This window comes from Podarcis vaucheri, assembly GCF_965113315.1.
Source record: "Podarcis vaucheri genome assembly, chromosome: 17".
In the NCBI taxonomy this organism is placed as follows: domain Eukaryota; kingdom Metazoa; phylum Chordata; class Lepidosauria; order Squamata; family Lacertidae; genus Podarcis; species Podarcis vaucheri.
This window is the reverse complement of record NC_138755.1, coordinates 15,444,169-15,464,083: the sequence shown is the minus strand read 5'-3', so window position 1 is coordinate 15,464,083 and position 19,915 is coordinate 15,444,169. Positions and strand designations below refer to the sequence as shown.

The 19,915-nt window shown below is 45.5% G+C and overlaps 1 protein-coding gene across 1 annotated transcript in view; it reads left to right on the top strand.

Annotated features, from left to right (window-relative positions):
- The window catches only part of DENND4C (DENN domain containing 4C), an 84,212-nt gene that overhangs the window by 50,890 nt on the left and 13,407 nt on the right, over window positions 1-19,915 (top strand). The window contains exons 16-25 of the mRNA XM_082204516.1: window positions 2,543-2,675; window positions 2,991-3,197; window positions 5,432-5,560; window positions 7,200-7,344; window positions 8,787-8,933; window positions 11,634-11,759; window positions 13,355-13,501; window positions 14,073-15,244; window positions 18,359-18,539; window positions 19,598-19,707. Coding sequence (XP_082060642.1) covers window positions 2,543-2,675; window positions 2,991-3,197; window positions 5,432-5,560; window positions 7,200-7,344; window positions 8,787-8,933; window positions 11,634-11,759; window positions 13,355-13,501; window positions 14,073-15,244; window positions 18,359-18,539; window positions 19,598-19,707 — 2,497 coding nt within the window. The remainder of the gene's footprint in view (window positions 1-2,542; window positions 2,676-2,990; window positions 3,198-5,431; window positions 5,561-7,199; window positions 7,345-8,786; window positions 8,934-11,633; window positions 11,760-13,354; window positions 13,502-14,072; window positions 15,245-18,358; window positions 18,540-19,597; window positions 19,708-19,915) is intronic.

Sequence of the window (19,915 nt, the reverse complement as noted above, 5' to 3'; positions counted from 1 at the left end):
TCTTGGTAGTACAGTATTGCATAGCCTAGCATTCTAAATATAAGCTTGAAAATTGTCTTGTATTAATAATAATAATAATGATAAATTATTATTTGTACCCCACCCATCTGGCTGGGTTTCCCCAGCCACTCTGGGCAGCTTCCAACAAAGATTAAAAATACATCAAAAACTTCCCTGATGTCTTCTGAATGTCAGGTAGTTGTTTATCTCTTTGACATCTGATGGGAGGGCATTCCACAGGACAGGTGCCACCATCAAGAAGGCCCTCTGCCTGGTTCCCTGTCACTTCACTTCTTGCGGTGAGGGAACCACCAGAAGGTCCTAGGCGCTGGACCTCAGTGTCCATGCTGGACGATGGGGATAGAGATGCTCCTTCAGGTTTACTGGGCCAAGGACATTTAGGGCTTTAAAGGTCAACACCAACACTTTGAATTGTGCTCGGAAACGTACTGGGAGCCAATGTAGGTCTTTCAAGACTGGTGTTATGTGGCCTTGGCGGCCGCTCCCAGTCCCCAGTCTAGCTGCTGCATTCTGGATTAGTTGCAGTTTCTGGGTCACCTTCAAATGTAGCCCCACAGAGAGCGCATTTCAGTAGTCCAAGCAGGTAGCACCTTAGAGTAGAGTACTACACCTAAGGTGCAGTAGCACCTTAGAGACTAACTAAGTTTGTTCTGGTTATTTTAACACTGTTTGAGCAGCTTAGAGAAAGTGTGGCATAGCTTCTTTGCATATTCAGTAGGATAGATGGATTGTAGAGGGTTCTTAATTCTAAGACCCTTAGGTATAATGTCCAGGTTCTTACATTTAGTCAGAAAGTTGATATCGGTCTGTACCTGTGCAAGTTTCTTTGTGAAGTTGATGGACTTCCGTTTCATGCAGCTCAATGGTGCTCAAGTTGGTCTCTAAGGTACTACTGAACAATTTTTTTTAATTTTTTAATTTATTTCGACTGCGTCAGGCCAACACGGCTACCTACCTGTATCTAAATATAAGCTATTATTCAAAACATTATGGTTTCGATCCAAAGAACTATGCAACTCATTCTGTATGCATGAGAGAAGCTAGGAGCAGCTCTTCTCAAAAAGATTATCTTAGCCTGTTCTTGGCCACCCCCAGCTGCTTGCCAAAGCTCTTTTGAAAACTGGAAGGAGAATTCAAAAGCAGCTTGCAATACAAGAAGAGGGTGAAAATGAAATTCCACCGGGAATATCCCAAGTCTTTGGGCATTCCCCTGTTCCTTTTGAGAGCCTTCATCCCAACATCATCCAGATGCCTTCTGAAGGGGAATCCAAAATGGTTACAAATCATACAGAGAACTGGTCTGGTTGTCGTATCAATTTAATGTTTTGTGGTGAGATCTCACAGGGCTCCAAGTGAGACTGAGAACGGCTGTAGCACACATGCAAATTCAGTAGATTCAGTCCCTAGCATTTTCCGGTTGAGAGACTCAGGTACCAGGACTGAAAAGGAAGTGTTGGAGAGTCACTCAATGTTAGGGTGGACAATATTGGCTTGACTCTGTGCGTGTTACAAGTGTCTGTGTGCGTACATGTACACGTGTACAAAACAGATTCTTGCCATTTCTACTACAGTGGTACCTCGGGCTACATATGCTTCAGGTTACAGACTCTGCTGACCCAGAAATAGTACCTCGGGTTAAGAACTTTGCTTCAGGAAGAGAACAGAATTCGTGCGGCGGTGGTGGGAGGCCCCATTAGCTAAAGTGGTACCTCAGGTTAAGAACAGTTTCAGGTTAAGAACGGACCTCTGGAATGAATTAAGTTCTTAACCTGAGGTACCACTGTAATTAAAATGCTAATGACATATTTGATCTTATTGGTAGAGTCCCCACCTGCCCCAAAGCAGTTTTACTAATCACTGTGGTATATTTTAAAGTATAATTTTATACCTTGCATTTAACGTTCAGCTGCATTCATCCCTCTGTATTTCTAGGAGTGGTACCTCAGATTACAAATGCTTCGGGTTACAAATGCTTCGGGTTACAAACTCCGCTAACCTGGAGTAGTACCTTCGGGTTACGAACTTTGCCCCAGGATGCGAACGGAAATCGCGTGCCGGCAGCAGCAGTGGGAGGCCCCATTAGCGAAATCACGCCTCAGGTTAAGAACGGTTTCGGGTTAAGAATGGATCTCCGGAATGAATTAAGTTTGTAACCTGAGGTACCACCCTATGGCTGAAATCCACCGTGCACAATTCTTGGTTGGAAGTTGTCGAAGTGGTGTCTTATGCTAAATATATTACAGATAGGTAGCCGTGTTGGTCTGCCATAGTCAAAATAAAAAAATTCCTTCCTGTAGCACCTTAAAGACCAACTAAGTTAGTTCTTGGTATAAGCTTCCGTGTGCATGCACACTTCTTCTGTATCTGAAGAAGTGTGCATGCACACGAAAGCTTATACCAAGAACTAACTTAGTTGGTCTTTAAGGTGCTACAGGAAGGAATTTTTTTATTTTTGCTAAATATATTGTGCTTCAACAAACAAACAGGCTTGGCTCACACCTTTTGAACTTGTCTCTTTCAGCTATAAAACCTTCCCCAGGCTAGACTTGAAGCTTTTTGACAGACCACAAGAGCTCAAGCTTTCCTTCAGCAGGCACTCAACCGGAGGAAACATTTCCAATAGTCCAGCACTTATGGCAAAGAGGACAAAGCAGGTCAGGTTTTTATTTAAAAGCAATGTAGTAGATTATATAAGAGGAAGCATATATTTTATGTAAGCAACTGAGAGATGTTTTTTTAAAAATAATTGATATATAAGTCTTGTGAAATAAAATAAATATGTAACTCTGAGAATGGCTGAATGTTCAGCTCTGAATATTTGAAGCAGAGCTAAAACCCTGGGAAAAGCCATACTTTCAGAACTGCTTTCTGTCTTTCACACTACATGTTGTTAAAGGATTGTGAGATGTGACGTTCTGACTGATCACTGTGATTTTTTCCCCCTTTTGTTTTGCTTTGCTTTTCTGTAGGAGATAAAAGCAGCTCATAAGCTTGCCAAGAAATACTACGCAAATGCTTCCCAGTGGGCCAAGTGTCTCTTCAGCCATTGCTACAGCTTATGGTTCATTTGTCTCCCAGCTTATGTTAGGGTTTCCCACCCCAAAGTCAGAGCCCTGCAGCAGGCATATGACGTTCTTATTAAAATGAGGAAAACGGATGTGGAACCACTAGATGAAGTAAGTTAAACAAAAACATATACCACATAAAGAGATCCGAATGCATTTTTAATCTTTGCTTGATATTTGTATTGTAGAACTGTTTTGTTTTTGGTTTTTTACCAGAAATTTCAAGCTTCCTTAATTTTGGATTAAATGAACTTCAGATATTTCCTTTTTTTCTCTGACTACAGAAATCAGATATGGTCTAGAAATCCAGAAATCCATTTAGTGACTTGAAATCTTGCTATCTTACTCTGCCAGTGTAACTGCTCAGAGGAAGAAAATGTGGTGAATTCTGTCAGTTATTAGCAGCACTTCAGATCTTTTTAATCACAGCAATGGCCTTAACATCCATCATTCTTGGGTGGTGCTGTTTCTGAGTTAGACTTGGAAGAACAGAACTGTGGTGTGTTCCCTGTATACAACCCCTTCCTCTCTAAATGTGGGAAAGTAGTTTCGGCAAACTCTAGTTGTCTCCCCTCTGAGAATAACATTTGCCTCGCTCCACAGTCAAGCACACATACTCAGGAATATGTCTTTCTTTCACCGGACCCTATTGTAATTTTGTAAAAAGTCCAATTGCTCAAAACTTTCTTCTTACGATTCACCTATAAAAATATAAATTAATGGTTAGATGAGAAAGTGAAGTTTCCCCGGGGAGAAAAGCATGAAAAAAGATGGCAGTGAGGCAGAAAAGGGAAATTATTTTGGACAGGTCAGCTTAAACCATCTGCAAACTTTAAAAGCTTATTCTGAAACTATTTGTCTCCTCTTCCACTTGAACTGTAATGGGGAATGTAATAATCTTGGCTCTAACATATCGTCACACTCGATTCCTTTAGTGAGTTCAGGGAAGTTTTTAATATGTGACATTTTAATGTATTTTTAATCTTTGTTGGAAGCCGCCCAGAGTGGCTGGGGAAACCCAGCCAGATGGGCGGGGTACAAATAAATTATTATTATTATTATTATTATTATTATTATTATTATTATTATTATGTGAGTTTCCTCCTCTAAACCTTGCCTCAACCAAATTTAGATAGGGAAAAGTAAAGAACGTATTTCCATGCAGATGCAGGTGACACCCTTAGGTGTCAAGTTTGGAATTAATGAGAAAAGTATAATATTGACTTGGCGCCACCAGAATAATCTTCCAAAACTTGGCATAAGTAACTGAAAATCCACCTAGCTGTCACATCAGGTTTGGCACAGGAATAAGGAAGAATGTGACTTTTGTTTGGGGTGGCATGTATGGGTGGTGAGGGGAATTTCGGGCCCAACCCCTCATTATTAGCTTGGCTTATTATTGGTATTATCATCCCCCCCCACCTCCTCCCTGCCTTTTCTTTCCTCACTCTGAGAAAGGGCTAAGGGGATCCTTCTTCAGAGTGAGAACTATATATGAGAGGGCCTGTGCCGTACCAGCTTGCAGATCTGTTTTAAACTTAAAATTCATTTTTGAAAGTTTCCTTTAAAAACTATAAAACTTCCTTCCGGCTCCGCTGCTGTCAACCAAACCTCTCCAATGGGACCTTGGTTGTCAAACGCCGCAAACCCGGAAGCAAGTGTTCTGGTTTGCAAACTTTTTTTTGGAAGCCGAACGTCTGACGTGGCTTCCACGGCTTCTGGTTGAGTGCAGGGGAGGGGAGGAGATTTGGGGAGGGAGAGCGAGAGGAAGGAAGGGAGAAAGAGAGAAAAATAGGTGAAGGGGTTAATTGAAATTATTAAAGATTGGTAAAGGATTTAAGAGATTTAAATTTTTATAAAGATTCTATAAGGAAAGCAGAAAGCAGAAAGAAATATCAAGTAAAAGTATCGGAGAGGAGATCAGCGTAAATGAAAACATGAGACTTGTGGTTTTGTTACATATGATTTTATTTTTGAGTTGTCTGCTTATTTTGGAGTTGTTTGCTGTAAAGAATGTATATTATGTGAATAAAATAATAAAGGATTAAAATAAAAGAAAAAAGAAAAAGAAAGAGAGAAAAATAAAATTCAGAAAGTAAAGGACTTCCAGTTCTTCGTCTGCCTGCTCTATATAAACAATATTCACTTCATCCACTCCAATATAACACCGAACAAAGCCACTTTCTGTGAACAAATGTGATCTTCAACCCTGAAGTCCAAATGTCATCATTTCATTTTCTTTTTCGTGCAGAAAATCATAGAGGAAGCCTTTTTATCTTTTGCAGGTAGTCACATCTGGCGCCGAAGTTCCTTCTAACAATATGAACTTTTCCATCTTTTACCAGGTGTGCTATAGGGTTGTGATGCTGCTCTGTGGACTTTGGGGCCATCCTGTTCTGGCTGTGAGGGCCCTCTTTGAAATGAAAATTGCTGGCATAGCACCCAATGCCATCACATATGGGTACTACAACAAGGTAAGCAAGCAATGGGGTGAGTGGTTGGGGGAGACCACCATCAAGGAAGCCCTTACACACTGTGTAGATTCCTCTTATTCTGGGTGATGACCTTGAGGAACCTTCCTGTTTAGGCCTGTTGTTGTTGTTTAGTCGTTTAGTCGTGTCCGACTCTTCGTGACCCCATGGACCAGAGCACGCCAGGCACTCCTGTGTTCCACTGCCTCCCGCAGTTTGGTCAAACTCATGCTGGTAGCTTCGAGAACACTGTCCAACCATCTCACCCTCTGTTGTCCCCTTCTCCTTGTGCCCTCCATCTTTCCCAACATCAGGGTCTTTTCCAGGGAGTCTTCTCTTCTCATGAGGTGGCCAAAGTACTGGAGCCTCAGCTTCACGATCTGTCCTTCCAGTGAGCACTCAGGGCTGATTTCCTTCAGAATGGATAGGTTTGATCTTCTTGCAGTCCATGGGACTCTCAAGAGTCTCCTAAAGCACCATAATTCAAAAGCATCAATTCTTTGGCGATCAGCCTTCTTTATGGTCCAGCTTTCACTTTATTTAGGGCCAATTCTGAAAGAATGGTACGTGCTCATCGTATTTTGAAAGGAATCCCTTGAGCCACCTGTCTGTTGTAACTGGTAATGGATCTCACTTCTTCATCAGTCGAATCTGTTGGATATTTTTCAGGGCATTGTCCCATAAATGTTAAAATTCCAGCAGCTCTCAGGTTTAGTTGTTAGTGAGATTGTTTCAAAGGGGGGGGGGACCACAGAGCACAGCTTTGGTGCAATATAGCATTGTATAGGAGGGTGGGAATGCTTAATGCATTGAGTTTTGGGCTGTGGGCGAGGTCGTTAAGGAAGCGAGGTCGTTAAGAAAGAGGTTAAAAAGAGAGGGAGCAAGTAGACAGCCCTGCTTTACTCCTCGGTTTATGATGACAGGATCTGTCATTTCATTCCCTGATGTTGTTCTTATACGGCAGGTGTTCTTTGTATAAAGCTTTTTGATCAAGTAAAGTAATCTGGGTTCTGGGCCCATTGTCTCCAATTTGGTCCATAACAGCCCCCTGTCAACAGTGTCAGAAACAGCCTTAATATCTAGGAAGGCCACATAGAGATGTTCTGCCACTGGGGAAGTGGTAATTCTGTATTGATTTGTCTTGGATGTTTGTATGTGTTGCCACATATGGAACGCGGGTGGTGCTGTGGGTTAAACCACAGAGAAGGTCGGCGGTTCGAATCCCCGCGGCGGGGTGAGCTCCCGTTGCTTGGTCCCTTCTCCTGCCAACCTAGCAGTTCGAAAGCACGTCAAAGTGCAAGTAGATAAATAGGTACTGCTCTGGCGGGAAGGTAAACGGCGTTTCTGTGTGCTGCTCTGGTTCGCCAGAAGTGGCTTAGTCATCCTGGCCACATGACCTGGAAGCTGTACGCCGGCTCCCTCGGCCAGTAAAGTGAGATGAGTGCCGCAACCCCAGAGTTGGCCACGACTGGACCTAATGGTCAGGGGTCCCTTTACCTTTACCTTTATGTGATGCGAATAAAAGGTTTGATGATGAATATAGCATTGTCCCTGAGATTGCAGTAGATAAATGTGAGTTATTTGAGTTTGTTAGAGCATTTTAACCACGGGAAACATTTGCTTAATCATCTCACTTTTCCAGGCAGTTTTGGAGAGCCCGTGGCCTAGCAGCAATCGCAGTGGTATATTTCTCTGGACGAAGTTGCGAAATGTGGTGCACAGCATGGCACAATTTAGGCAATGTCTCAGAAAGTCAACACAGTGTTCGCAGGCTATTTCAATACCAGGTAATCCTACAGACCAGCTTCTGCAGAATCTGGGCATAAAGAGCTCTCTCGTTGGCTTTAAGGTAGCATCAGGGGATTTCATCAAAGATCCATGTAACATAATTTGAGAAGCATCAAGCTGTATCTTGTTGGAAAGAGAGTGGGAAAAAGGCACCTTTCCCTACCCCTTGTGAGACTACCCACAGGTATTCAGATTCTGGACAATGGTTTGTCAAGAAACAAGTTGGGAAGTTTTTGCTTCTGTTTCTGATTAATAACAGCTTTCAATGTCCTCCGAACCCGGGCAATTTGTGGTTAATTTCAATTCCGGTTGTTAGAGCAAGACCATTTTAGCTTTTTTTCATTAACCAAAAATAAGATGATCCACAGTTTATGATGTGATGGCATTGCTAGAGATTTTGATTCCTGATTTTTTAAAAATTTACATATGCCTTATATGTATATAATTGTGTTTTCTCTTATTTTTGTGAAATCGCTCAAGGGCGTTTTATGGGCGAGCGATTCATAAAAGGACTGTGGGACCTTGGTTTTAGAACGTAATCCGTTCCGGAAGACCGTTTGACTTCTGAAAAGCTCGAAAACCGAAAGCGGAAGCCTCAGTTCAATAGGGGAACTCTAAACGGAAGCCACGTAGCACGTTCGGCTTCCAAAAATAGTTGGAAAACCAAAGCAGTTACTTCCGAGTTTTCGGTGTTTAGGTTCCAAAATGTTTGTCAACAGAGACGTTTGAGAACTGAGGTTCCACTGTAATTAAATGCGTGCTAAAAGAAAGCGATAGGGACGCGGGTGGCGCTGTGAGTTAAAGCACAGAGCCTAGGACTTGCTGATCAGAAGGTCGGTGGTTCGCATCCCCGCGACGGGGTGAGCTCCCATTGCTTGGTCCCTGCTCCTGCCAACCTAGCAGTTCAAAAGCACGTCAAAGTGCAAGTAGATAAATAGGCGCTGCTCCGGCGGGAAGGTAAACGGCATTTCCGTGTGCTGCTCTGGTTTGCCAGTCATTCTGGCCACATGACCCGGAAGCTGTACGCCGGCTCCCTCGGCCAGTAAAGCGAGATGAGCTCCACAACCCCAGAGTCAGCCACGATTGGACCTAATGGTCAGGGGTCCCTTTACCCTTTACTTAAAAGAAAGTGTATACGAAGCTGAAACGATCTCTGCTGCTGCACTGGAGGGATGGAGGAGGAGAGAGTTATTCTTGATGGTCCAGTGCAGGCTTCGTCAACCTTGGCCCTCCAGATGTTTTGAGACTACAATTCCCATCATATCTGGCCACTGGTCCTGCTAGCTAGGGATCATGGGAGTTGTAGGCCAAAAACATCTGGAGGGCCAAGGTTGAGGAATCCTGGTCTAGCACTTTCTCTGAATGCAGCTAGCCGCTGTCTCTTTTCTTTTTTAAAATGTTATGTCTTTTGTATCTAATTCACTGTTGTTCCTGTCTTCAGCTCCTCAGATGCACACGGGTGGAAGTGATGGGGACACGGTGAGCCATGATAGTGTGACTAGTTCTAATGATGCTAACAGTGGGGAGCACACCTTCTTCGTCAGAGACTTAGTCAGGCTTGATTCCATTGCTAATCACTCTAGCACAGGTACTAGATACGTTGGGTTTCACTAACTGCACACCCTCCTCCTGGTACAGTGGTTCCCAATTGGTGGTCCGTGGACCCCAGAGGGGTCCGTGCGACCCAACCGGGGGCGTCCGCGGCACCATGCACATTACAAAAACTACCATAGAGGTATCAACATTTTCAAAAGCGGGGGTCCTACTTTTGGCTTTTGAAAAACAGGGGGTCTGCAGTCCTTAGCTCATTGGGAACCACTGTCCTAATACATTGCTGACTTGAATTTCCCTTGCGTCGTTCTCTCTGTTTGCAAGAAATTATGTACTGTGAAATTTTGAGAGTTGAAGAGCTGAATCCATCAGGACATAGTTCACGGGGTCATCATCAGGAAACGAACGGCATGTGTCAATCACAGGGTTCAGGCATAGAAGTATCTCACTGGTGTTGTTCCACATCTCATGATGTGGGTCCTAAAGGAGGAATAACTGGGGACAATATTAATGGGAAAGGGGGGGACACGACACAGTGCTGTTAATAATAAGGAAATGTAGCTTTGTGTCAGCTTGGAACTTGAATTCGCCCACCCTAGAGCAATTTAGTCTTCAGAAGCCAGTGGATAAGGCAAATTCTTGTACATACATGTAATCTGTTGATAAGAATAGAGCATGCTGTTCAAATTACAAATTGGCAAACAGCCTGTTGGCAGGAAAAGCATTGTGTTATATGTATATAAAAATGTATATTTGAACTTGGCTTACGTTTCGGGGAGGGAAAAGGGGAAATTGCTAAGAAGCAGCTGAATACTCAATGTGGAATATAGTGTTTCAGCCAAAGCAGCAATAACTTGCATCAGGTAGAAACTATAGATTGTAACCAACATTTGGTGGCCAGATACGAATGTGCATTTAGGGTTTTCTTTGGTTTTTGCTTAGCTCTCTGTTGTGTATTTTTATAAATACTCCTCAAATGTTTTCTTCCCCCTCTCACTCAGCCTTTCAAATGATATATGTTATGCATTTTAAATAAAGACAAAACTGAAGGCATTGCCACACACAGATCTTCCTCATAGCCTGTCCATGTTTTTCCTCTTCTCTCACTTTCTGGACTAAACTTTCTGACATCTTACCTTTTTAAAGCATTTTGAGTCTCTCTTTCCTGTGTAGATAGCCTGGCTGTTTTTGCCTTGTAGAACGACTAAACATTCCTTCTCTCTGATCTCTCTTGCTCTGCTTCTTGCTCTGTGCTGTCCTTTCGTGCCGCATTTGTCCTTGGTCTGGGGTGCAGACTTGCATGGCGCGAAGCCTTGGAAGCAAATGTGCACTAATTCTGCCCTTGAATGTTAACCACTCCAGGTAAATTTTCCCATTTATTAATGGGGTTCTTTTGTCACTTGATGCACAAGGAGTAGTTAGAGGGTTTTTTCTCCTTAACCTGATATTGTAAACAATGACCAGTTGCTGTGACACACTTACTTGTAAGAACGAAGTTAGGCACTTTCCATTAATCAGTTAATCGCAGCTTGGGCACAATGCCAGGAAGCGCCCCTGGCAAAAAGCAAAAACACAGATCCCCTTTGCCGTTAACAAGCTATCCTATAAGGAGAGGTGCTGCAGAACTTCTGTTTGGTACTTGGCACAAATTCATGTTGCATGCATTTCTGCTTCTGACCATCTTCGTGCACCTAATGGACTTAACGAGGGGGCTATAGCAGAGAGATACTGGGTTTTCTTAGGCTCTGTGACCGTTGGGCAGCTGCTGGGATTGGCAGCCACTGAGATCCCTCATTCTGCTGACCCTGAAAGGAAGATCAGCAGCACGAATGAGAAGCTGGGGGTTTCTGTGCTGCAAGAGGCCTAGACCCCAAGGCACAGCAGAGGTCTGACCGCTTAATTCAGTAGGATTGTGGCCCTGTATATGTGTAACGGGCAAGTAGCTAACAGCAGTGGGCTAACTAGCTTCTATCCCAGAGAAGAGCAGACTAATGCATATTATTGTGGGGTATGTGGTCAGTGCTGTTTTTCTAGAAAAAGGTGCTGGAACTCACCATGAATGTCTCCCTTGTTCTCTTATAATGGTGGCGCTGTGGTCTAAACCACTGAGCCTCTTGGGCTTGCCAATCGGAAGGTCGGCAGTTTGAATCCCCGCAACGGGGTGAGCTCCCATTGCTCTGTCCCAGCTCCTGCCAACCTAGCAGTTTGAAAGCACAACAGTGCAAGTAGATAAATAGGTACCGCTGTGGCGGGAAGGTAAACGGTGCTTCCGTGTGCTCTGGCACTCGTCACAGTGTCCCATTGCGCCAGAAGCAGTTTAGTCCTGTTGGCCACATGACCCGGAAAGCTGTTTGCAGACAGACACTGGCTCCCTCAGCCTGAAAGCGAGATGAGCGCCGCACCCCATAGTCGCCTTTGATTGGACTTAACCATCCAGGGGTCCTTTTTACCTTATAATGGCATTAGGAATGGTCCTTATTCCTCTGGGGAGAGTTACCATTTGTCAGCTTCAATAACGTCCTGCTGAAAATTCGCTCTGCAGATCAAACAAACCTTTTCATTCTGTCTCTGCTGCTGCTCTTTCCCCTTCGCACTCCAAATATTATGTGAGGGTAATTTTTGTGTGCAAGGCACTGAGTCTCTCTCCCCCCCCCCCCGTAGTGTAAAACATCAAATGTGGGCTTGCCGATTGGGAAATAATTTGCTAGAAGGTCTGTTGCATTTTTCCTCCCTTCAGGTGCTCAGTCCGATCAGGGTTACGGTTCTAAAGATGAACTTGTAAAGGATGATGCAGACAGTCTTCATACAACAGATACGCTTGTAGAAAAAGCGCTTGTTGCCAAAGGCGACGACTTAATTGGAGGTATGGCGTTGACAATTTTATTCGCTTTAGTGGTGCTTTATTAAGTAAAGCAAACGGACCTTGTGCGTTTCTGATCTTGCTAGGGAAAGCACACGTTCAGTATGTTAACAGCCTCCAACTGAATCTTTCAGAATAAAAGGGTTGGAGAAACAATTAGAAAGCGCAGCTAGAGTTCGCTAGACTGTGCTTTTTAATAGCAGTACAGTGGTACCTCGGGTTAAGTACTTAATTCGTTCCGGAGGTCCGTTCTAAACCTGAAACTGTTCTTAACCTGAAGCACCACTTTAGCTAATGGGGCCTCCCGCCGCTGCTGTGCCACCGGAGCACGATTTCTGTTCTCATCCTGAAGCAAAGTTCTTAACCTGAGGTACTATTTCTGGGTTAGCGGAGTCTGTAACCTGAAGCGTATGTATCCCGAGGTACCACTGTACATAGCCAGGAGAAGTCCAGCTGATTTGAGCCTTCTCTCTCATTGTTGACGCTCTCTGTGCAACATAGCTGTCGGAGACCCTTGTGCATTGAGAGCTGGGAATTTCAGGGCAGAAAGGAGCATAAGGTAAAGTGCTCACTCTTGCCACTGCTCACTCACCTGGAGGGGATGGGGAAACAGGTAGCAACAACAAGGAGAAACAGCAAGGGCCCTGGGCTGGGGGTGAGTGAGTTTGGCAGTGGGTCCGCTTGCTGGAATGTGGGCTGAGGTCGGTACCCAGGGCTGCTAGTCCTGACTCAGCGACTACCAACAATCTGTCTACTATGTGAAATACTGAGGGTGAGGATGCTTAGCAAGTACATGTTCTAAATTGTGGAACACCCTCTCCAAAGAGGTCTTGCATCTCCTCATCGCTGGCCTTTTTAGTTTGCAGCCAAAAGTTGGCTTTTCAGGGAAGTCTTTGGGCTGTTTTAGGTGCTGTCATCAATTTCATTTGCAGCCACTATTCCCTGCCCCCCCCCCCCACGGTTACCTTTTGTGTGTGAGAGTGTATGGAATTAAACTCTGTTTTGTTTGATTAAAGTTACGCACCGCTTGGTTGTAAAAAACAAAACAAAACACCTCAAAGTGGTTTAAATTTAAATATTTAGCTAAGTTCCAGAAAGAAGGGGCACGGGTGGCGCTGTGGGTTAAACCACAGAGCCTAGGGCTTGCCGATCAGAAGATTGGCGGTTCGAATCCTCGCAACGGGGTGAGCTCCTGTTGCTCAGTCCCTGCTCCTGTCAACCTAGCAGTTTGAAAGCACGTCAAAGTGCAAGTAGATAAATAGGTACCGCTCCGGCGGGAAGGTAAACGGCGTTTCCGTGCGCTGCTCTGGTTCTCCAGAAGCGGCTTAGTCATGCTGGCCACATGACCCGGAAGCTGTACGCCGGTTCCCTTGGACAATAAAGCGAGATGAGCGCCGCAACCCCAGAGTCAGCCACGACTGGACCTAATGGTCAGGGGTCCCTTTACCTTTAAGTGCCAGAAAAGTATTGGCCTGGCCTAAAATCCATTTTATAAAATGGTAGAAATGATACTTCTTTGCTGCAATGCACTGGTTTTGAGCTTCTGTTTTACTGACAGAGCATTTAACTCTTTGCCCTCTCTCCCTTCCCTTTTGAAGAATTTTGCGTTGCCGGTGAGTCTGTTGAAAAACCACATCATCATGCCGAACCGCACAGTCCGGTTGAAGTATCTTTGCACCCGTCAAGCAGCATCGTCAAGATTCCCTCTTGTGTTTTTGATAGCACCGGCAGGAAGAGCAGCAGTGGTGAGTTAGTGAACACACTTTGGTTATTGTAGCTGTAAAACGGATAGCCAATTAGGCAAGCCTGATCCTGCCCAAGAAAACGTCTTTGATGTGTCAGGTGCTGGAATGTGTATAGGAACAATAAAGACCATCGCTTGTGAGCATATTCAGAATGCCTTTTCTCTCGCTGAGATGTTTCGCCAGACATCTGGGATTTCCTGCAGTGGAGGAGGGAGAGAAATAAATCTCTAGCAACTTTTGTACAGAGTTAAGCCCAGCATTAAAAAATACTAGTTTGGTAGGTAGGTCCCTTCTGAATTTTCCAGTAGCCTTGGCCAGCAAGAGGTTTAGGACTGTAGCTGTTTTTATTTTGAAAGTAAAGTGTCCAACTTTAATATGCTTCTTGGAAAAGCATGTTGAATGTAACGTGTAGTTTTGTCTGCCAGCTCATCAAATTATTTTGCTTTTATGTTTTTTGTGGTTCCTCTTTTGTATTCTCCTGTACTTTTCATGCATTTTGCATTCACCAATTTTGCATTTCCTGGATCGATGCATCGTTTTATTCATGCTCATGCTCTTTGTATGTTTAAAGGAACGGGATCCAGTCCTCTTTTCATAGCTCAGGATACCGTTGAAGATTCCGTGTTTGACAGCAACACGTCTCCCAAGAGAACCAGCGAAAAAGGGAATAAAAAACAGAAGCTTTTTTCAGAAAGGAGCTGCAGCTTCAGCTCCGAAAGCAGGGCAGGCATGTTGCGGAAGAAAAGCAGCCTGGATTTGAATACCAGCGACGTGGCCATCATGATGGGCGCGGATGCAAAGATTCTTACGGCGGCTCTGTCCGGAACCAAAATGTCACCGCCACCCCACGTGAACAAACCCCACAGCTTTGACACCGCAGGTGGCGGGCTGTTCTTCTCTGCCACAGACACGACTAGGACTCGTGCGAGCGAAAATATTTGGGAAGCAGAGTCTAGGTCGTCTCCTGTTCCGGAGGAGCCTGAGGAAGGGCAGGAACAGCTTGAAAACGGGCACGACGACCACACGGCCAAAGCGGATATCGCCAACCCCAAACCTCTTGAAACCGCGCAGCCCCAAACAGAGCAGGCGGAACCCAAAGACGCAGCGAACAAGAGAAGTAGTTTATATGGCGTGGCCAGGCCTGTTGAGCGAGAGGACGTTCAGGTGGGCTTGGACCCTTTGTCTTTGCTGGCAACCGAGACCGCAGAGCCCAAACCCGCCAAAGAGGAGGAAAAGTTGATGTCGCCGGTCGTGGCGCGCAACCTGGCCGACGAGATCGAAAGCTACATGAACCTGAAAAGTCCCCTCGGCAGCAAATCTTCCAGTATGGAGCTCCACAGGCCAGACGGCGTGGGCCAAGAGGCAGCCTCCCCATCTCTCCTAGGCCCTTCTCTCGAGAGGAGGTCGAGCTTGCCCTCCGATTCCGCTCCGCCAGCCCAGGTTCCGAACGCGAGCCGGAAGAGCCCCGCCGTCTCCAGGTCCAAAACGTTCACCGGGAGACCCAAACAACTGGCCCTTTCGCGTAGCCAAAAAGAACGGTCGACATCTCTGACGGGCTTGGGCAAAACTTCGCCGCAGGCGTCGTTGGGCGCGGTCGTCACAACTCTGTCTGGTCTGAAGCTAGACCACATATTATCGGGACCTAAAATGGACGTCCTGAAGTCTGGAATGAAACAAGCGGCTCATGTCGCCAGCAAAGTGTGGGGTGCTGTGTCCTCAGCATACAGCTATTCAGATGATGAGGTAAGTTTGAATTTGTTTATTTTTTTTTTTTTAAAAAAACATTTTTATTTGGTTTACAAATATAATTTTATAACAATCCATATATAGAGACCCTCTGAATCTCAAGACCTACCCGCATCCCCTTCATGGGTCCTGTTGTCAATATTTGAAACCGTATATTATTAAGTCTATATTTTATATCAATTTATATTATCCAAAACGTTTGTTACATTCCAAGTGAGGTTAAAATCCTGCTGATGTTTTCATCTGCTTGCAATGCTCTCCTAAATATATTATGCATTTTCCCCATTTTTTTTTAGTTTTTTAGTTTTTGTCTTCTTGGTTCCTGAGCTGTCCCGTCAGTTTTGCCATATTCCATCAGCTTAGTTTGCCATTCCTCTCTGGCGGGGACTCTTTCTTCTTCCCATCTTGAATTTATATATATTTTTAATGGTTTCTAGGAGCCTAGTGATAGCTTGCTCTTTACAGGCAATTCCCAATTTTTGTGGGGGTTACATTCTGCTTTTCCATGTGTGTAATAGCGTGTATTGGAAGCGCCCTGGAGAGTTCTCCTCGCTCATGCGGAGGCGCTTTCAGAATCCCAAAAGAAGAGAACGTCCTCTTTGGGGAGGGTCTCCTCATGAGCTGGAGGCATATCAGGGCTTTGCTGAGGCCTCCTTGGGACACGGGTGGCGCTGTGGTCTAAACCACTGAACATCTTGGGCTTGCTGAATGGAAGGTCAGCGCTTCGAATCTGCACGACGGGATGAGCTCCCGTTGCCCTGTCCCAGCTCTTGCCAACCTAGCAATTTGAAAGCATACCAGCACAAGTAGATAAATAGGTACCTCTGCAGCGGGAAGGTAACCGGCATTTCCGTGCACTCTGGTTTCCGTCACGGTTCTCCGTGCGCCTGAAGCGGTGTTGTCCTGCTGGTCACATGACCCAGAAAGCTGTCTGTGGACAAACGCCGGCTCCCTCGGCCTGAAAGTGAGATGAGCGCCGCAACCCCATAGTCGCCTTTGACTGGACTTAACCATCCAGGGATCCTTTACCAGGGGTCAGCAACCTAAGGCCCACGGGCCACAAGCAGCCCACAGGGGTCGTTTTACTGGCCCACGAGCCGCTTGCTCGGAGAGTCCCCATGAGCTGCGCTAAACTGGTGCAGCGCAACGCAGGGACTTGCTTTTGCAGCACCTGAAATTGCATCTGCGCAGACACAGATGTTGGAAATCGTGGCCACACACGTGATCCGGCCCACGGAGGGGGTTCTGCGGCAGTGAACCGGCCCAGGCAAAGTAAGCCTTGCTGACCCCTGTCCTTTACCTTTACCTTTTTACCTGCCTAACAGCTGACTTGCAGGCTGCAGCCGCTGCTTCCCCGCCCATTAGCTATGGAAGCCGCCCCTGCTCTCCAGATCATGTGGCTTCCTTGACTGGCACAAGTGCAGGGAAGAAGCTGCCCTGCGTGTCTGCTCCGCAAGCCGTCCCTTCAGCTGTGCTGGTCCATGGTGGAACCACGATGTCCCTCTGGCTCGCATGCGTGGACCAGAGGGACAGGATAATAATAATAAGAAGAAGAATTTATTATTTATACCCCGCCCATTTGGCTGGGTTTCCCCAGCCACTCTGGGCGGCTTCCAACAGAACACTAAAATACAATAACCTATTAAACGTTAAAAGCTTCCCTAAACAGGGCTGCCTTCAGATGTCTTCTAAAAGTTTGGTAGTTATTTTTCTCTTTGACATCTGATGGGAGGGCGTTCCACAGGGCGGGTGCCATTACCAAGAAGGCCCTCTGCCTGGTTCCCTGTAACTTGGCTTCTCGTAGCGAGGGAACTGCGAGAAGTCCCTCGGCACTGGACTTCAGTGTCTGGGCAGAACAATGGAGGTGGAGATATACTGGACCGAGGCCGTTTAGGGCTTTAAAGTTCAGCACCAACACTTTGAATTGTGCTCGGAAACGTACTGGGAGCCAGTGTAGGTCTTTCAAGACCGGTGTTATATGGTCTCGGCGGCCGCTCCCAGTCACCAGTCTAGCTGCCGCATTCTGGATGGCTTCCTCAGCTGGCTGTGCAGAAGCAGCAGCAGCAGCGGCTGTTCTACCCCTGACGTCAGCTGCTAGACCTTCCCCAGAGGAGGGAACTTTGGATATGGGGTTTCAAAAAAGAGCCCCTTATACTGTGAGGTCTACTCCTTTTCGAAATGGCGAGGAATTTCAAAAGCAGTTTGTTCTGTGAACAGCCTGCTGTGCAGAGGGATGGGGAAGGTGGCCCAGAATTCCACCAGCTGTGCTCAAACCCATAGACGCAACTAAAGAAGTTCACTGGAGCCTGGCTGCATATTCTGTCTGTGTATTATGGCCATTTCGCCCCCTCAAGCAAAGTTAAGTTTCCCAGTTCTGTTCCCACATAGCTGTGTGCTTCCAAATTCCTTCTGGCAATCCTCTTCGGCTAGCTGTTCTTTGTCTTCTGTCTACAGTGAGTTGGCTGCAAATGCTAGGCATTTAGGAAACAATTGCCCTTGAAATACAAGTCCACTACCTTGCTTTTTTTCCTGTGTGTGTGGTTTGGGAGCTGCACGGCCAGGGGAAAAACAATGCTGTCCAGGGTTGTAAAGACTGCAGAGAGAATAATTGGGTGCACTCTTCCCACCTTAGATCAAATCTATGCTTCCAGGTGCCATAAGAAAGCGGCAGAGATAGCGCAGGATAGTGCGCACCCCGGAAATTATCTATTTCAGCTTCTGCCTTCTGGAAGAAGGTATAGGGTTATAAAGACTACAACTAGCCGCCTGAGAAACAGTTTCTACGCAAATGCAATTCTGGTTCTAAACGCAGCATAAGGGGTCTCTATAGTATAGTGTATTTTATAGTATAGTTTGTTTTATAGTATAGTACAGTATAGTACAGTGTATTTTAAAATGGGGTTTCGTTGTTTTTAGGGGTTTTTGAATGTTTTATGTAGTTTTTCAATTTCATTGTTCTGTATGGGACAATGACAATAAAGATATCGTATATCATATCGTATATCGTAGAGTGATAACTGAATGTCTGAGAAGCAACGTGGGTTGTCATTGATAAGAGATATTGAACTTGTCTGTCATTTCTCTCCCCCCCCCCTCTCCTTTCATCTGAAGGAAGAAACCAGCCGACCTGACTTCACCTTTGCTGCTGGCTTTGAAGATCATATTCTAGGTGTCAATCAGCCGCCCAAAATGGGAATCGCAGGGCTTGCCACCAGTGAACTTGCCCAGAGCACCACCAGTCTTGGAAGCAGCAACAGCAGTGGCGACGTAGGGAGACAGCACTTCCAAGCAGGTATTCTCCTCCCCTCACAGCTAGGATGGGCTGTCTGACACTTGAGATCAAGGTGCTGAAAAGTTTTAGTTGCCAGGTGATTTGCAGGTTTAGAAGAGCCCCATTTCAGAAACTCCTGGGTTAGGTGTTTGTGGCATTCAGCATCGAGGAGACCAGGAGGTAAATATATGAGCTTGAATCCTGCTGGTAGACAGCTGCCCTGGACACAGAATTGACCTGCACCTCCATGGACAGCTGTGAGTCCAAAATGACTCCCAGGCTGCGCACCTGGTCCTTCAGGGGCACAGTTACCCCATTCAGGACCAGGGAGTCCTCCACACGAGCCCGCCTCCTGTCCCCCCAAAACAGTACTTCTGTCTTGTCAGGATTCACCCTCAATCTGTTAGCCGCCATCCCTCCTCCAAAGCACAAATGTATCAAGACTTTACAGTGGTACCTCTGGATGTGAACGGGATCCATTCTAGAGCCCCGTTCACATCCAGAGCAGAACGCAACGTGTGCGGGTCGCGATTTGCCGCTTCTGCGCATGCGCGTGACATCGTTTTGCTTTTCTGAGCATGCGCGAGCGGCGAAACCCAGAAGTAACGCGTTCCATTACTTCTGGGTCGCCGCAGAGCATAACCTGAAAACACTCAACCTGAAGCGACTTCAACCCGAGGTATGACTGTACAGTGGTACCTCAGTTTTCGAATGTCTTGGAAGTCGAACGTTTAAGTTTTTGAACGTTCGAAAACCCAAAAGTCAATGCTTCGATTTTCGAACACTTTTCAGAAGACAAATGTGCTTCTGTATTGAGTTTTCCGTAAGTAAATGCTTCCGGAAATACACGCTTCGTTTTTTGAACGTTTCGGAAATCAAATGGTCTTCGGGAATAGATTACATTTGAAAACCGAGGTACCACTAAATATATATATATGTTTCCCTAGTAAAATACGTGTTTAAGGCTTATCCGCATGCCAAAATCGGTTGTTCCTATGTTTCTCAAGCTGTCTTCACATTTTCCTCTGTTGCCTTACCTTCAGCCTTGAACATGTCCCCATTCCGTTTGTGTTGTGCAGGTGAAGTTCAGATTCCCAGAAGTATGAAAGGTCTGGATTCGGAGAAGTCAGAACATGGCTCTTCCCACAACACCAGTTTGTCCAGCATCTTCCAAAATTGTGCCATGGAGGTAAAAATAGTTGATCTTCTGCTAGATTTATTTCGAGGGATGTTAGAGACATTTCCTTCTATCAGTACCTGGTGGAACCAGATCTTGTTCATCAATATGTAAAATGAATTGAAAACAAGCATTTCAAGTTTATTTTATTTTTTAAAAAAATCAAGTCAACTATTTTAAAACCTGCAACAATTTCTCTTTAAAGTTCCACTTGAGAATG